General features: G+C 40.9%; 1 protein-coding gene across 11 annotated transcripts in view; it reads left to right on the forward strand.

Moving 5' to 3' along the window:
- The window catches only part of LOC117413168 (MAP7 domain-containing protein 1-like), a 51,516-nt gene extending 37,212 nt beyond the window's left edge, over positions 1-14,304 (forward strand). For 3 of the 11 annotated variants that reach the window (XM_058997456.1, XM_058997452.1, XM_058997460.1), the window contains 12 exons: positions 931-1,065; positions 1,514-1,695; positions 2,209-2,339; positions 4,198-4,439; positions 5,380-5,662; positions 6,959-7,151; positions 8,147-8,251; positions 9,517-9,567; positions 9,726-9,798; positions 11,442-11,544; positions 12,004-12,263; positions 13,771-14,304. In XM_058997456.1, coding sequence (XP_058853439.1) covers positions 931-1,065; positions 1,514-1,695; positions 2,209-2,339; positions 4,198-4,439; positions 5,380-5,662; positions 6,959-7,151; positions 8,147-8,251; positions 9,517-9,567; positions 9,726-9,798; positions 11,442-11,544; positions 12,004-12,263; positions 13,771-13,781 — 1,769 coding nt within the window. In that variant the 3' untranslated portion in view covers positions 13,782-14,304. The remainder of the gene's footprint in view (positions 1-930; positions 1,066-1,513; positions 1,696-2,208; positions 2,340-4,197; positions 4,440-5,379; positions 5,663-6,958; positions 7,152-8,146; positions 8,252-9,516; positions 9,568-9,725; positions 9,799-11,441; positions 11,545-12,003; positions 12,264-13,770) is intronic. The other 8 variants (XM_058997458.1, XM_058997462.1, XM_058997454.1 and 5 more) reach the window with 6 other exon arrangements.
- Positions 14,305-15,255: the final 951 nt, after the last annotated feature.

Genomic DNA, 15,255 nt, shown 5'->3' on the forward strand with positions numbered 1-15,255 from the left:
TTTTAGGAACTGGTTGAGTCAGTTTCATGACACATTGCCAATGTCTATTTGTTATTCAACCTACTGTGGACATATTCTGTAATAAATGTTGGCAACATGCTTTTTTCAGGTTAAGTTTGTGTAAAACCTGGAAAGACTATGTGTCCGTTTTTGTCTTCTTGTTTTATAACTGTACAGAATGTTAAATGTCCTGCACTTGCATATGATGTTTGTGTGTTTGAATATTGGGAATCCAATATTCAATTACATAGGATAAATCATCCCTATTGGATCACAGGCAGTTAACTGAAGCCGAAGCAGGGGTTCTATATAATTGATGTAAACCATATGGTTTGACAGAAGGTACTGTATTGGTGGTCATTGCTGCAGTGTTTTCTGTCCCCCAAACCAGCAGGGGTCACTATGGAGTAAACAATAATTGGGCACTTGAAAAGAATTGTGGAATACAAGTATACTCATGTTCCTGCCCTCTGTACAAAGTCCAATATTTACTATTTTAATATATAGGAATTATACAAAATAGGCTCCTTCTATATATGTGATACAGTAAGACATATGGGCAATGTATACTGCATGCCCATCATTGGCTTTTAAACCCTGTCTTTATGCCTTAAACAGAATGCACTAGTATTATTTTATGTAATTGTTTAATAATAATGAAACTTACAGTGGCCTAAACTGCTGATCTACATATTTAATGATTCTGCTGAACTATAAGCCAATGAGAAGTCTTCAATCAAAGGTTTGAATGTTGGTATGCATGACATCATCAGGTGCAAGGTGGCACAATAGATGCCTGGTTGATTCTTGATTGTAGATGTTCTAGAATGCAGTTGCGTGACTCTGGGGATTCTGATGAGGATGCTGTACTGTGTTTAGGTACAGTATTAGATCTATCTGTAGATAACGGTGTTGGTTTTCCCTCTCCAGCCCGGAGTTTGCAGCTGAGCCCGTGGGAGAGCAGTATTGTGGACCGGCTGATGACCCCCACCCTGTCCTTCCTCGCCCGGAGCAGGAGTGTCGCCACACTGCTGGGAAACAGCAAAGACTCCCGTAAGTCTTCCCGTAAGTCTCGGTTACAGAGTTTGAGGGAGTTTATTCACAAAAAGCAGTGGAGCATACATCAGGGAAACCTGAAGTGTGGATCCTATTCACAAAGTATCTCGCATCAGGGTGTGGATGTGATTACTTGTGGCGATTTGTCACCATCTGGATTATATTTTGATATGTTTTGAAGATCTGGATGTAAAGGTTTGTTTTGATGGATTCAGTAAAGTGTGATGTTAACTGTCAGACTGGTGTTCTCTGCTTTAGCAGTCATGAACTGTTTCCTGTAATACTGTATTAAACTTCATAAACTCGTACAGTGCGTCACATTCATACCTTTTAAATGATGAAGGGCTGAGCTGAACCGCTTGCTGCTTCACTTCCTGTGCTCATTCTGAATGGTTGGTTTCAGTGTCAGTAAGCTGTGGCTCTAGTTTGATTTGGGCATCCTCCCTTTCCTCTGCAGTGTCTCCCCTGTGCCCTCGCTCAGCCTCTGCCAGCCCCCTCACAGCCTGTAACCACCACAGACCCCACCACAGAGGCTCCGAGCGATGGAGGGTCTCGGCAAGCAGCCCTGACATCACGCCACGCAAACCCAGGGACTCCCTGCCTGTACGTAAGACGAGCACAAAGCAGGTTACTGAACTGGTTTGTAATTATTATTATTATTATTGTTGTTTTTGTTGTTCTTGTTGTAGATCGTATCGTTGTGGTTGTGAGCATCATCGTTGTGTTGCTGTTATCATTATTGTTAATATTGTTTTATATTATATATTTGTATTAGTAGTAGTTGTATTATTCTTATTTGACCACATTCCAGAAAAGTCTTCTCTTGTGTAGTGTTGTTGTTTTTTCTTTTTTGAAGAGGTCTTGAAGGCTACATAATATCTTACGACTGATTTTATTTACATGTACAGTATAAAATCCTAAGTGGTAGATCCAAGTCAAGCCATGTCACTATATCAACCCTAGCGCAGTGCGTGGGATGACAGGGCACAAATAGAAGCTGTGCTTGTGAATTGAGAATGGAAAAGATTACGCAGCCAGTGAAGCGACTGCATCAGCGTGTTTGTTTTTTTTATTCCCCCCTCCTCGTCTCCTAACCTTGGGCTGTTCTGCGGAAGCTCATTTTTAATTGATCCTCCACTGTTCTGTCTCCAGGTGGAAAAGAAGAAAAAGGAGAAGAAAGACAAAGAGCGAGAGAATGAGAAAGAAAAGAATGCCCTCGCTAAGGAGAAGGTGTTGAAGAAGAGACAGTCCTTGCCGAGTATGAAGCACAGAACAGAAGCCAGGTACTGCTTTACCTTTTGCTTTTCACTGCCTGTCTCTCTGTCTCTCCTTTTAAAGACTCGGTTCAAGGCTTGTATGTCAAAATGGTGGAACTGCTATGCTTGTGTTTTGAGAAATGAAATGGCGTTGTGACCGCTGCAGTGGCAAAATAACCGATCTGAAATAATGTGACTACTTCATAGGACCTGTGATGCATCCATTCACAAGTGAATGTGTTGTTTAGGGTGGTTTGGTGGTGCATTGTTTGTATGGGACAGCTGTGTCGTGTAGGCAAAAGAGAACTAATAGGTAGGGGTACATTCGCTCTGTGGCAAGCGAGTATTCTTTGCAAAATGACCCAATTTATCAGTGTGCTACCGGGCTTTAGTCAGCAAATTGGTTTCAGTGAGACTGAACTGCAGCTGTAAAGTGTGTGAAACCAGCCTGATTGAAACAGACATGGAAATGAGAAAACATCGGCCTCTAACCGTGAACACTGTTTATGTGCTCCAATTTACATCCCTGGCATTGCTGTAGCTCTTTGGCAATGTCTGTGTTGCAACGCATTCAAACTAGATGGTACTAGAAGGGTACTGTCAGATAGAAGATCTGGGGTGGGTGTTTTATTCTGTGTTATGAATTCCGTTTCATCTGTTTAGTGTTGTTTTAATGCAAGGGTTTAAAAAGAAAATCCTCATGTCCTAGTAAATGCCTCATATTTATGTACAAGTTGTCGCTTTTAAAGACGGCTTCAATTGAGGGTTAAGTTAAATGAATTGCCAGTATGGCAGATAGTTGCTCAGACTGTACAGCTGATGGGTCCATTTTTTAAGTTTCTTCAAACCGAAAATACATTATGAAGGTGTCTATAGAGAGTTTCATTCTGAAAAACTGCATTCCTGGGAAGAAACTGCAATTTCTTTCCACCAGACTTTCCCAAGACTGTTGAAAAAACAGAAGTGGCTAAGAAAATGTAATTTAATCCCATTAGCTTCTTATAGGACTGTGTTTGTTTGCCCATAAATATATTCGTCTTTCTGAAGTACATTGAAGAAGGCACTGGCAGAGACGTTTGTTTACTAGACTGTCTTCGAGTTTTACCTTGAGCGTGTCTGAGTGGTTTGAATTATGAATTATATATTTTTCAAAGCAGTTTTATATTTTCAGCACTCGGTAATTTAATTGAAAGCTGTGCTGGACCATTAGGCAAGCTCACGGGAGATTTATGTGAACGTAAAGGGCAGATCAATTCCTGAGGCAATCAATACCTTGGGCTTTTAGAGCATTCGTAGCTAAATGTACCTTTAAACAAAACCATTGGTCTGTGTGTCCATAGTGATGATGTGACCTGGAGTGAGCAAGAGGGTTTTATAATGTAAAGTTTATAAGAAACTCAAGTAGTTTCCGCTTATCCCTGATGTTGACGATTTAAGACTGGAGTTAAATGGGAATGTGTCTTTCAACATAGATTTTTAAATAGTTTTAGACACATAAATATAGATTAATGAGCACCATTCTTTCACAAGAGGTAGTTGTTTAATTAATTGTTTAATTAATTTAATGCTGTGCCACTTTGGTATTTTAAGATTTGATCATTTGGTTAATTCTCCCTTTGGAACATGTTAACAGTAAACGCTGCATATACTGCCTAAGAACCTGTCTGTAATGCCCTAAAAATATATATTTATTTCAGCTAGAGGATGAACAGTATCATGCTAAAGCTCATTGTAAAATGGGACTGTGGTTCTTTATTAAATATATTTAAAGCACATATGATGTTTTTGAATTGGCTGTTTGCTTGTTTCTTTGTTTCTCCCCTACCCCCCCCCAGTACAGCTGTGAACCTCTTGTTAAGGTTTCCATGTGTTTTATATTTCCCAGCAGTCCTGTGTCAAAGAACCGCCCCTCGTCCCCTTCCACCCCCAAGCAGCATGCCACGTCCCCCAGCCCCGCGGTGTCCCCAAAACCGCCCTTACCCCGGGGCTCTCACTCTGTCCCCAAGACACGGGGCAAGAGACAGAAGAAGACGGAGGACAAGACGCCAGCGAAAGAGCACGAGCGAACAGCTTCACCCCTCGCAGTCGAGAAAACAAAGGAGCCACGCAGAGCGGCCACTCCCGATGGTATGAATATCATCCGCCTGTCCCTCTGTCCATGTGGCACAGTTACATGTGTCTAGACAAGCACTTCATGTTAGGACACTTTTCAGCACTGATTATTGAGAGTGTCTGCATGTGGGGGTTTATGGAGGCATCTGTGCGTCACTCTTACTTACACTGAAACACTGTGAATGTCGGTCGCAGTGATTTACTTTTTGAAAATACTGACTTTGGATTAAAGATGTGGCAGGGTATTTATTTATTTATTTATTTATTTATTTATTTATTTATGTACTTATTTTTTTGTTGATTTATAATTTGATTAGCCAAAAGTCCATTGATCTTATTTTACAGTTACTGTACATATTTAAACACAATACAGAAAAACAATACAATAACAAATGTGACTCAAAGTAGGAGTAATAACAATGATGATGATGGTGAGGATAATGATGATGATGATGGTGGCAATAACAGCTTATTTCTTTTTGTACAAGAATCCCTTGTTACATAAGATCAGTCCATTTGAGCTGGGAAAGGCATGTGGAAAATTGAATTGAATTATCCGCATGAGTTGATCATTTCATCAGCCCTGCATTACAAACAGGAGAACAGGATGACCAGAACACTTGTTGGTGCCCCTGCCAGCATTTGTGCAGAGAGAATGGTTGCAAATTCCGTGGGCTTTATTGACACGTAGCTGAGTTTGGTAGCCAAGATAGACCACAGTTAATGGTCTTCTCTGATAGTTACTGATGAAGCGGTATGTACAGCAGACTATGAAATAATGTAGTACCCAGAAATCATATTTTAGTCTGAAATTGAACATGATTGTGGGTCACTGTCGCTTTAAGACTACAGAATAATGTTCATTCCGACCTCTTTAAAAAGGCATCCAAGTCTATTCATTGATTTGTATTACGTCACAGCCTATAATCCCTTCTTTGTTATTTTTCTGCTTCAGGCTCTTCCCCTCTCCCTGCTATTGTTGTGTCCTCTGCACCAGGCACGCCCCCAGCCCCTGCTGCACCAATCCCAGCCCAGACCTCGACTCCAACCCCTCCCCCAGCCCAAGCTCCAGAGCCGACACCTCCCACAGCCCCGGCCACAGCTTCTCCTGGCAAACCGATGGCTGGAACCAACAATGCAGAGGAGGCAGCTCGAATCCTGGCTGAGAATCGCAGGCAGGCCCGCGAGCAGCGGGAGCGCGAGGAGCAGGAGAGGAGGGAGCAGGAGGAGAGGGACAGGTGAGTCTGAACACTGCTTTCTAAACAGCAACACAGAGGTCGTTTGGATTGTATTTCACTTCAGTGTTCAATGGGGTCTGGAAGAGCCTCGATGGACTGTATAAGCTTTGTCTGCTTTTGCACTCAGTCATGCTTTGTAATCCTGTGTCTCTCTCGTGACTTGTGATGCACAAGGCCTGTAAAGGGGCTTGGAATTATAATAATGGGGGACGTCAATTTCCAGGGAGAAACTTGATTTGTTTGGTGATGCAGAGCAAACCTATGGAGAGGGAGGGGAATGCAAGGGAGTGTTCTCTCAAGCCCAATGGCTTATTGATTCAGATATTCGTGAGATAATATTTATGAGTTTTATAGAAACACCATTTAAAAGGGAGGTCAGGAATCTGAACAAGTTTGTATTACTGTATGAATATTTGCATGTATAAAATCATTTTCACAATATATTACAATTTACTATGTTTTACGGACAGCAATTCAGTACAGATGTCACTGTGTCCAGCAGCTGCATTGTCCGTTACTGTTGAATGAAAACCTGTTTTTAAAATGAATGCAACAGGATCCATTTTGATTCTAAAATTTGGCCAGAAATGATGAGAAGCACCAAGATGTTTATAGACTAGAAATCATTTTTAAACCACATTTATTATCTGGGCTGAGAGTTAAATTGTGTCGACCTGTTTACTTTCCATAAATTCCGATTAATAAAAATTGTATTATGTCTAAGAGATTAAATTATGGGATAAAATCTAGTTCTTACCAATGCTTTTATATAGCTTATCTAGCTTCTTACTGACCGTAGTAACATAAGGCTGGTATCTCTTGTGCTGAGAATGTTCTGGCTCTCCATTGTTTTGTTACGTTAATTCAGGATAGAAATATTTCAGACACTGCAAATAAATGTCTGAATACTGGCACTGCACCAGTGGAGTTGGTAGCAGGGTTGGGGTCAATTCCTTTTTTTTCACTTTCAATTCCTTTTACAACAGGCTTTATTGAGCAAACCATATATACAACTTGTCAACATCACATGCAATTACACAACTTCATGTGTTGTTGACAAGTTGTATATATTTTTGCTCGATAAAGCCTGTCGTCAAAGGAATTGAAATTAGAAGGGAATGGAAACTTTGAATCTATAGCTTTGTCTTTTAAAAATGGCAAGGCTATATTCCAAATTGAAATAAACAATAAACAAATAGAAGAAAAGGAGTCTAGTGATAACATTGCTAGCGCTAACGAGACAATGGATTTGAAGTCCTCTGTTTTAAACGTTGAGCGGTGTGTGTGTCCCGGCAGGCGCCTGAGAGAGGAGCAGGCCGTGCAGGAGGCGGAAGACAAGGCCCGGCGTGAGGTGGAGGCCCAGAGACTCGCCGAGGAGAGGAAGCAGCGGGACGAGGAGCAGAGGATCGAGGACGAGGCTCGCCAGCAGAGGGAGGCAGAGGCACGGGCTCAAGCAGAGCAGGAGGAGCAGGAGCGGCTGCAGAAACAGGTTGGTGGGAAGAGAGCAGGCCGGAAACAGGGCTGTCAACTACAGTGTTAAACACGTTTCAGCATATTGGAGAAGCAGAAAAGCCACAAAGTGTATCCCTTTTATAATGGACTGCAATGTGTTTTGTGTGTATAAGACCTGTGTGCGTACAGTATTTAGTTGTATGTGGAATAGATGGAAAAATACTGACTGAAAACGAAATATTATGTAAACACTCATTTGGAATTGAAAAACAGAAATTGACCCCAACCCTGCAAGCAAGTGCAGCTGCAATGCTGGTATCTGTTTCTAATGTGATTTATCTTAGCTGCTCCATTGCTTCTGTTGTCATCTTGATGTTTGTCCCCTCAGGTTATAAGCTTCTGTCTTCACACGGCTGTCAGACTTTGTGACTGCATTGTCCAATGGGACTTTTCATCCCCAGCAGCAGTGAAAGAAATTGTCATGAACAGCTCTGATGTCCATAAAACACCTGCATATTTCTTGCATTGAAATCCGAGCTTCAGCGGTACATCTAACTGCTGTCATACCTCTTCAATGAAACCTTATTAGTGTTAATATAATTGAACAAGGTTTTTGGACTATTGGGTCAATATTTGGTTTTTAAAATTGAGTCAAATTATGAACGCAATTCATTGATTATACAAAGCAAGTGTTGCAGTAACAAGACGGGCAATATACACACACACATGGGATTCCCTACTGTACTTTCAATAGCAGTATCGATCTGGTATCCAAGAACCCTTGTTGTCTGCTATTTAATATTCGTCAACACTAATTGGCTATTGAAGGACATCTTAGAAATGAATTGTCTTGTTTTTAACCAGCCTGGGCAGTTATTGTAACTGTATATTCTACGTGCAGTGGATGCAGTTCATTGTGGTACAAGTGGTGCCTGTAATGTGGTGATGATATCCCTGGCTGGGGATATGTACTGTACTGTGTGTGTAGCGGCACCTGGCACTCACCTGCCTTGTATCGTTGCTGTGTTTCAGAGGGAGGCGGCAGAGGCCAAAGCCCGAGAGGAGGCAGAGAAGCAGAGACTGGAGCGGGAGAAACACTTTCAGAAAGAGGAGCAGGAGCGGCTGGAGAGGAAGAAGGTGAACAAAAATACAGTCCCCACGAACAACCACATCGCTGTGTTCTGTGGTAACCCACGCTGAGCCTATTCCAAATAAATACATGCAGAAATTAAAGTCCAGGCAGCAAAAACAGGTGCTGGAAGGAGTTACATGAATCTGCTTTTATTAATTGAATTCAGGAAGATTTTTACTAATTGTAAGTTGTAGACAGTGGAAGTACATGGAAGGGTTTGGAACAAGTAGCTCGTGACATTGAGCCAGTCCACTTTTAACCCAGTCATGCTCATTTTGCATTTCATTGGAGAACCTTGTATCAATGAATAGTGATACTTTCTTTACATTATATATTGGATCGTAATATAGGTCTGTATCGTTTGTATTGTGATTACAAGAACAAAAACATGACCAAGCTCATTGCACTTCACCAAATGGTTCTTGAATATGTGTTTTTATAGTTGGTATCAATACATACCCTCCCTATCTCATTTCATTCTTATTTTATTAACAATATGCGGCAAGGGGTTTATAAAGAGAGTTCACAGTGAGCGCAGCAGCTGAACAGATAACTCCCTGTCTATTAGAGGTGAACCTAACCTTGGCAAGTGTCAAGGCTGTGAGGATTCTGTTTATCACACTCTTGGAAAGAGCTACTCTTTTTTTTTCCCATGTGTTTCTATTTCATGTTTTCTGCACGTAATGTAATGCCCTTATCAGCCTGTCTGCATGCTGCTGAGCAGAGCTGTGCAGAGTCTTGCGTGTTGGAGTTCAGTGAGGTTATTCTGCTAGAACAGCGTGTGCCACGTTCTTAGGAGGTTAGGCTAGACTGTGCTTTACTTTCAGATCTACATCAAGGCTGCAAATCCAACCAATTGCTAAAACCAGGCTCTTCCTGTTATAAAACTAGAAGCATATGGGTCTAGGAAAAATAACTCCACTCAAAGCAGCTGACCAGTAAACTAATCTAATATACCAATGTGTGTGTCCATTTTACATATTTATTTTCCAGTGTGCGACACTTAAACTGAGTAAGTTAGGGTAATCATTTGGCAATGTGACATTAGTGCTGCGTGGTTGATTTTTACATGGATTTCTTTCTCCTTTCAAACAAATGACATTATAGTTTGTATGGTAAACATCATTAAACAGTCAATCTTGTGCTGCAGACAGTACTTCATAAAGCTGGAATGAGTATGGCATTACATTATCTGCACACCATGCTATAGGATTATATATTCCTGTTTCCAGATTTTTGGAGGCTCATTTTTGTTGTCTTTTAATTCCAGCGCTTAGAGCAGATTATGAAAAGAACAAGAAAGCCGGAATCAGGTGACAAGGTACGTGTCTCCTTCTCCTAAAACGATTCATTGATATTAATGTTAAAAAATAAATTAAAAAAAAATCAGTAATCCACTGTTAATAGGATACAGCAGTACCAACAGAAAAAGTGAGACCATTTGAAGGTTGCAAGATTAGAAACCTGTTTTTCTTGCAGAAAGAAACCACATCTTCCTCTCCTGCACAAATGAATGGTAAAGATGCTAAACCTGATCCTGAAAGCAGCAAAGGTCAGTCAATGTTTCTACCTATGGAGAACTAGGGGCCATCAATAAATTACACAGGTTCAGGAAGTTACAGATTCAAACTTGTTTGGTACAAAGTTATTGATAACCCCTGAAGAAATACAGCACACAGCTTGAATGCATTTAGAAAAAGTACAGTTTTGAATGCACAATCCCCATAATGCTGCATTATATTGCTGTATTAAGAACTCTGCTGCCCGCCTGGTGTTCTCTCTGCCTCGCTTCGCCCACGCTACTCCACTACTCCGCTCGCTCTACTGGCTCCCGATCACCGCTTGCATCCAGTTCAAGACTCTTGTACTAGCCTACAGATGCCTTGACCAGACTGCACCCAGCTACCTCCAGACCCTCATCTCTCCCTACACCCCCACTCGACCTCTCCGCTCCGCCTGCACTAGAAGACTAGCTCTACCTACGCTACGCTCCCCTGCCTCCAGAGCCCGCTCCTTCTCCACCCTTGCTCCACAGTGGTGGAATGACCTTCCTACAGATGTCAGGACTGCCCAGTCCCTGACCACATTCCGGCGCCTCCTCAAGACTCACCTCTTCAAAGAGCACCTATAGAACTCCTCTGTTTGTATCCTGGGACACTATCACCCTTCATGTAAATGTGCTTTATTTTGCTCTTATCTGCCCCCTAGTTTACTGCATTTAATCCTGTACTTCAGAATACTGTAATCTGCCAAGTGTTTAACATGTAGTACTTTGTATTTAATCACATCCTGATGTAACTATCACTATTTAATCATATCCTGATGTAACTATCACTATTATCTGCTGTATTATTGAATTGTGGTTTGTCACACTTGTACTTTGCTTGAACAAAAGTTATTGTATTTCTTGCTCTTATTGTATTACTTGTATTGTAACACTTGAAATGTATTTGCTTACGATTGTAAGTCGCCCTGGATAAGGGCGTCTGCTAAGAAATAAATAATAATAATTAAATGTGTACAAAGCACCATATGCTGCAATTGAAAGCATATGGCTCAGGGGTACAGTTAAAATGGTGACTCAGTGAAACTCTTTTTTACTTTAATTGGACGTGTATATTTTCCCCCCTTCAGTTTGCCCACATCCTTGTTGTTAGAAACCTCAGCCGCTACACTGTGGCGTGACGCCAATCTAAACTGGCCATGTGTGTCTGTCTGGTTTTTGTAAAAAATGCAGCACAGAGAACAGAAATGCAGACAAATGTTACAACGTCCCCTGGAACACTTCTTGTTAGACCTTTGAGCTTTGTTTTCAGAAAAGGTTAGCCTTGGTCTTGTCATGGACTATTGCAAGAGAACCAAATCAAATGTTTGCGTCACATATTTTCAGCTTTTTCATGCTTTATCCAATTCTTTTAAAACCCATTTTTAAGCATTAGTAGGATCTTTTTTTTTTTTATTACATTTTTGTTTTTGTTTTAGGGATATGTAGATTTGTTTTTCAAATAATAAACTATAGATTCAGAACGTTTTAACTGCTGGTAAGAGCCTACATGCTTTAAAATGATAAATCTGTTACAAAAACTAGTAGAAACAGTTCAAATGAGATCTGAGCAAACCGGCTCAAAAGACGTGTTTTAAATAATGTGAACAAACAGCAAACCACAGAAATAACCTTTGCCCCTTGTCCTGTAGGATCACTTGGCTCCCAAACCCCTCTTATCACAGACGAGATTGAGGTGAACAGCCAATCGCAGAGCAGCACTAAAGAGGAACCCTGTGAGCAGAATACACAGAGGTGAGCAGGGAGATTTGCAGTGGGCTGGTTCACTAGACTGGAGACCTTGTGGTTAAATTAGACTCGAGGTGTGGTGCTCCCAACCTACCTCACAATTTCCAGTCCCTGCTTAACACTGGACCTGAATGGCAGGGGGTGTTCAGATCAAAATTGACTCTTTGTGTCAGCTGGGACTGTGCTTGTCTGTAGCTAGAGACATTGTGCTTCACCTTACAGGAGCACTAAATTCACCCAAAAGAAGTACAGTAAAATACTGTCAAGTGCCTTGGGAGTTCATAAAAAAAAAAAAAAAAAAAAGTGTATTGTACTGTTTTGATTTCAAGTTCTGATGCCATGGTTTTTGGTATTTAGCAAGAAGCCGTGTAGAACACACATTGATTGTATTTTAATAAAATGGCTTGACCTGCTGTGAGATTTCACTCTGTAAAATCCCATCTGTGTATTTGTGTGGGTCTGCAGTGTCCCTGTGAAGGAACTCAGACAGATCCCAGCCCTGGTGAACGGCATGCAGCCGGCCAAGCATGAAAATGGCCTTTCCACCAAGAGGGAGGGGCCTGACTTTGAGGAGATCATCGACCTGTCCAATCACAGCGACAGCAGCAACGGGGGGCGGGAGAAATCAGAGAGCGAGATCCCCAGTGACCCAATCATCGCCTTCGAGGAAGGAGAGTCCTTCCTGAAGAAGAAAGCAGGCTCCCTCAAGCCTCAACATGTAGCAGGTAGTGCGCAGGAGATCAAGGATTTTATTGTCGTTCCTTTTTAAATAGTCTATCGAAAGTCTGTTTGTTGGAAATCAGGTGTTTTACATGATGCAGATTCGATGCCAAAACTATCAACGGGGTGTGATGCCAACTTGGAACTGATTTTCAATATTTAAATTGTACTGAAGGGACACAATGACTATAGCCTGGTTCCTGAATGCATTTTGGAGGAAAGTTAGTGATGGAAATCATCAGCAAGTCTAGTCTCCTGAATGGCCCATTGAAGAAAATGTCAGATCTGCTGTCTTACCCGTCATGACTGAAACTGCATTGAAACCGGGAGCCTATTACAGAAGTCAGGGATGTCGATAACAAATTAATCAGTCATGTGAGGGTTGCTAAATATCTTGGTGTGTTACTTTTTGACCATTTAGAGACACCCCACTTTTACTAATTGACCTGAGTAATGCCATCTTCGCTGTGTGGACTGAAACAAGATTCATTCGAAATTCTGACAAAATATTCACAAATAAGTGAGAAATACCAGTTATATACCAATACCATTGAGAAATACCTTACTGGGGGTGGTGGGTCTAGAGGCTTGCTGACAGGCTTGCTGAAAGGGGATCTGGCCCTGGGAATCACTGCAGTTGGGCTGCTTAGATTTTAAGGTTGAAATTGGAACAGCTTCACCTCTGCGTCTCTGCAGGATCTCCCTCCACCTGTCGCTGCGGAAGACAGACTGCTCATTTAATAACCCGCAAAGCTAACTCAAGACACTGCAGGACAAGTGCAATGTATAAACCCCTAAAGCATATCTATGTACAAGCTGCAGTATACATGTTTATTTATACATTATATTCAGAAAGTTTAAGAGTCTTCGATTACCGCTCATAGGTCAAGGTGGGAGATGCATTGCGTTTTCCTTTTAATGGAAGGTGTCCTTGTTCTGTTTTAGTTTAGTGCAAATGGTCAGGATACTTTACACCTCTCATTAGGAGCCAAGCATTTTGTATGTTACAGTGAGCTGTGTGTTATACTGAGGCAACAATTAATATTAGAATGTTGGGTGCAAATACAATATGAAATACCACCATTTCTGTATATATTTATATTTGGCAAAATCCTTATAAAAGTTTATCATTGTAAAAGCAAAGTGTAATAAATAATTGTGAAAGCATGGTAAAGCCCAGAGAGGTATGGCGTAGTTAAATACACGACCAGCTATGGTAAATGCATAGTATAAGCATAAGCATTGCAAAATGAACATGTACATTTACCATGGTAACCGTTTTATAAGAGAACCACATTCCTGTGAATTTCAAAAACACGACAGAAAAGCAGAAAAATAACACAAGGGCAAGTTCAAAAACTGGTAGAATAGAATTGATACGCACTATTATTCACAAAACAAATAAGAAGTGTTTATTCAGAATGTAGGACTGTGTTTACAAGTCACAGATAGAAACGTCTCAGTGTTTTGCTGTTTCAAATGACATCTGTTTATCATCTTCTCTTGTTTCAGAAGTTCTCTGAGAAAGTCTACAATGGGAAATGTGTTTCCCACACATCGGACTGGCAACTTTTTAAAGCACGGCTGAGAGAGGAAAAAAAAAAGAAAAAAAAAATTGGTGCCAATTCCAGAGTTTAGATTTTCAAACCAAGAAAACAAACTTCCAGGGAGAGGAATGAACAATGGATGCAAGAGGAAAAAAAAATACAAACAGAAACTTCACTTCAAAAAGGGGGCAGCCTTTATTTGAAAGAAATCAATTATCACCTGCAGTTTTTAACATGCACCTTAAGACTGACAGCTTAATTCATTGTAGAGAACCAAGCAAAGCCACAATATTTCATTATTATTATTATTATTATTATTATTATTATTATTATTATTATTGAGTTTCAGCAAAAGAAGTGTGTTGTTATTCTGTCTTTTAGTTATTTAACTTTGAAAAAGTAAGCAAGCTACTGGGTATGTGAATAATGTAAATAAACTTCACAGTGTTACAACAGGAATTGTGGGTGTGCTCTATGTAATAAAGATTTATTAAAAGGAGATGAGTCTACTTTTAATTTACAGCAATAAGCCCACTAACCAGAAATATATTATCTGTCTATCTAACAACCTATTCCTGCAGATGTGTGTTCACACTGCCTGGAGCAGGAGAGTGGGGCCCTGCGGTGGTTGTGTAAATCTGAGAGAACTCAAAGCCACTGCATGAAGCACCAGGGGAGACTTGGGGTTTAACACAGCAAAGTTGCCTCAAACTAGGTCCCCGGTCTCCGAGAACCAGACTCTTGATTAACATACTCAAGCAGCCCGAAGTGAGAAGAGTTTTTACCACATCTGAAAGTCTTTTTTGGTGTAGGCCAACTTCTTCAAATGGGTTACATTTCCATGTCCCTTGTATTAAAAATAATGACTTTGAGAGAAAATGCTTCAAAAGTAATTTTGGTGGTTCTGCGTTTTTCTCAATGTGACTGTACATGGCTTTGAGCTGCTTTCTGAGCTTGTTTAGAAAACAAGTGTTGTCACTGAATAGTCTTCCCCCTTCCATTCAAATCATGTGGCAATGTGACCTTTCAACTCTGCCAGCCCCACCCACTCTCAATGTATATCAGGGCTAGTAGAGTATTTGAAAAACAGAACCCACAACCACTTTCTTTCAAGCAAACTAGGAGTTCTGGTGAATTTCCATGTCCATTTTTTCTGAAAAACCAACCATAAATATACTGAACCAAAAGAATACTGTTTGGTTGGCAGTCACTCTCGAATGTGACGGAGTTCTGCAGTGGTTGCACAGAGCGCACAGGATGGGTGCATGAAAAGTACTTCTTCCATACAAACTGCAAACCAGTAGTGTGCCCAGACATTGATTCAGACTTCCCCACAGGAGCCCCTGTCGTGTGGTATTCCGGTTATGACAGGAAGCCAAGCAAACAGATCAACACTCCCTGCAGAAACTCTGCGCTGACTGAGAGAGAGTTCTGTCAGCTGTTTGACTGC

The sequence above is a fragment of the Acipenser ruthenus genome, chromosome 23, assembly GCF_902713425.1.
Source record: "Acipenser ruthenus chromosome 23, fAciRut3.2 maternal haplotype, whole genome shotgun sequence".
NCBI lineage: Eukaryota > Metazoa > Chordata > Actinopteri > Acipenseriformes > Acipenseridae > Acipenser > Acipenser ruthenus.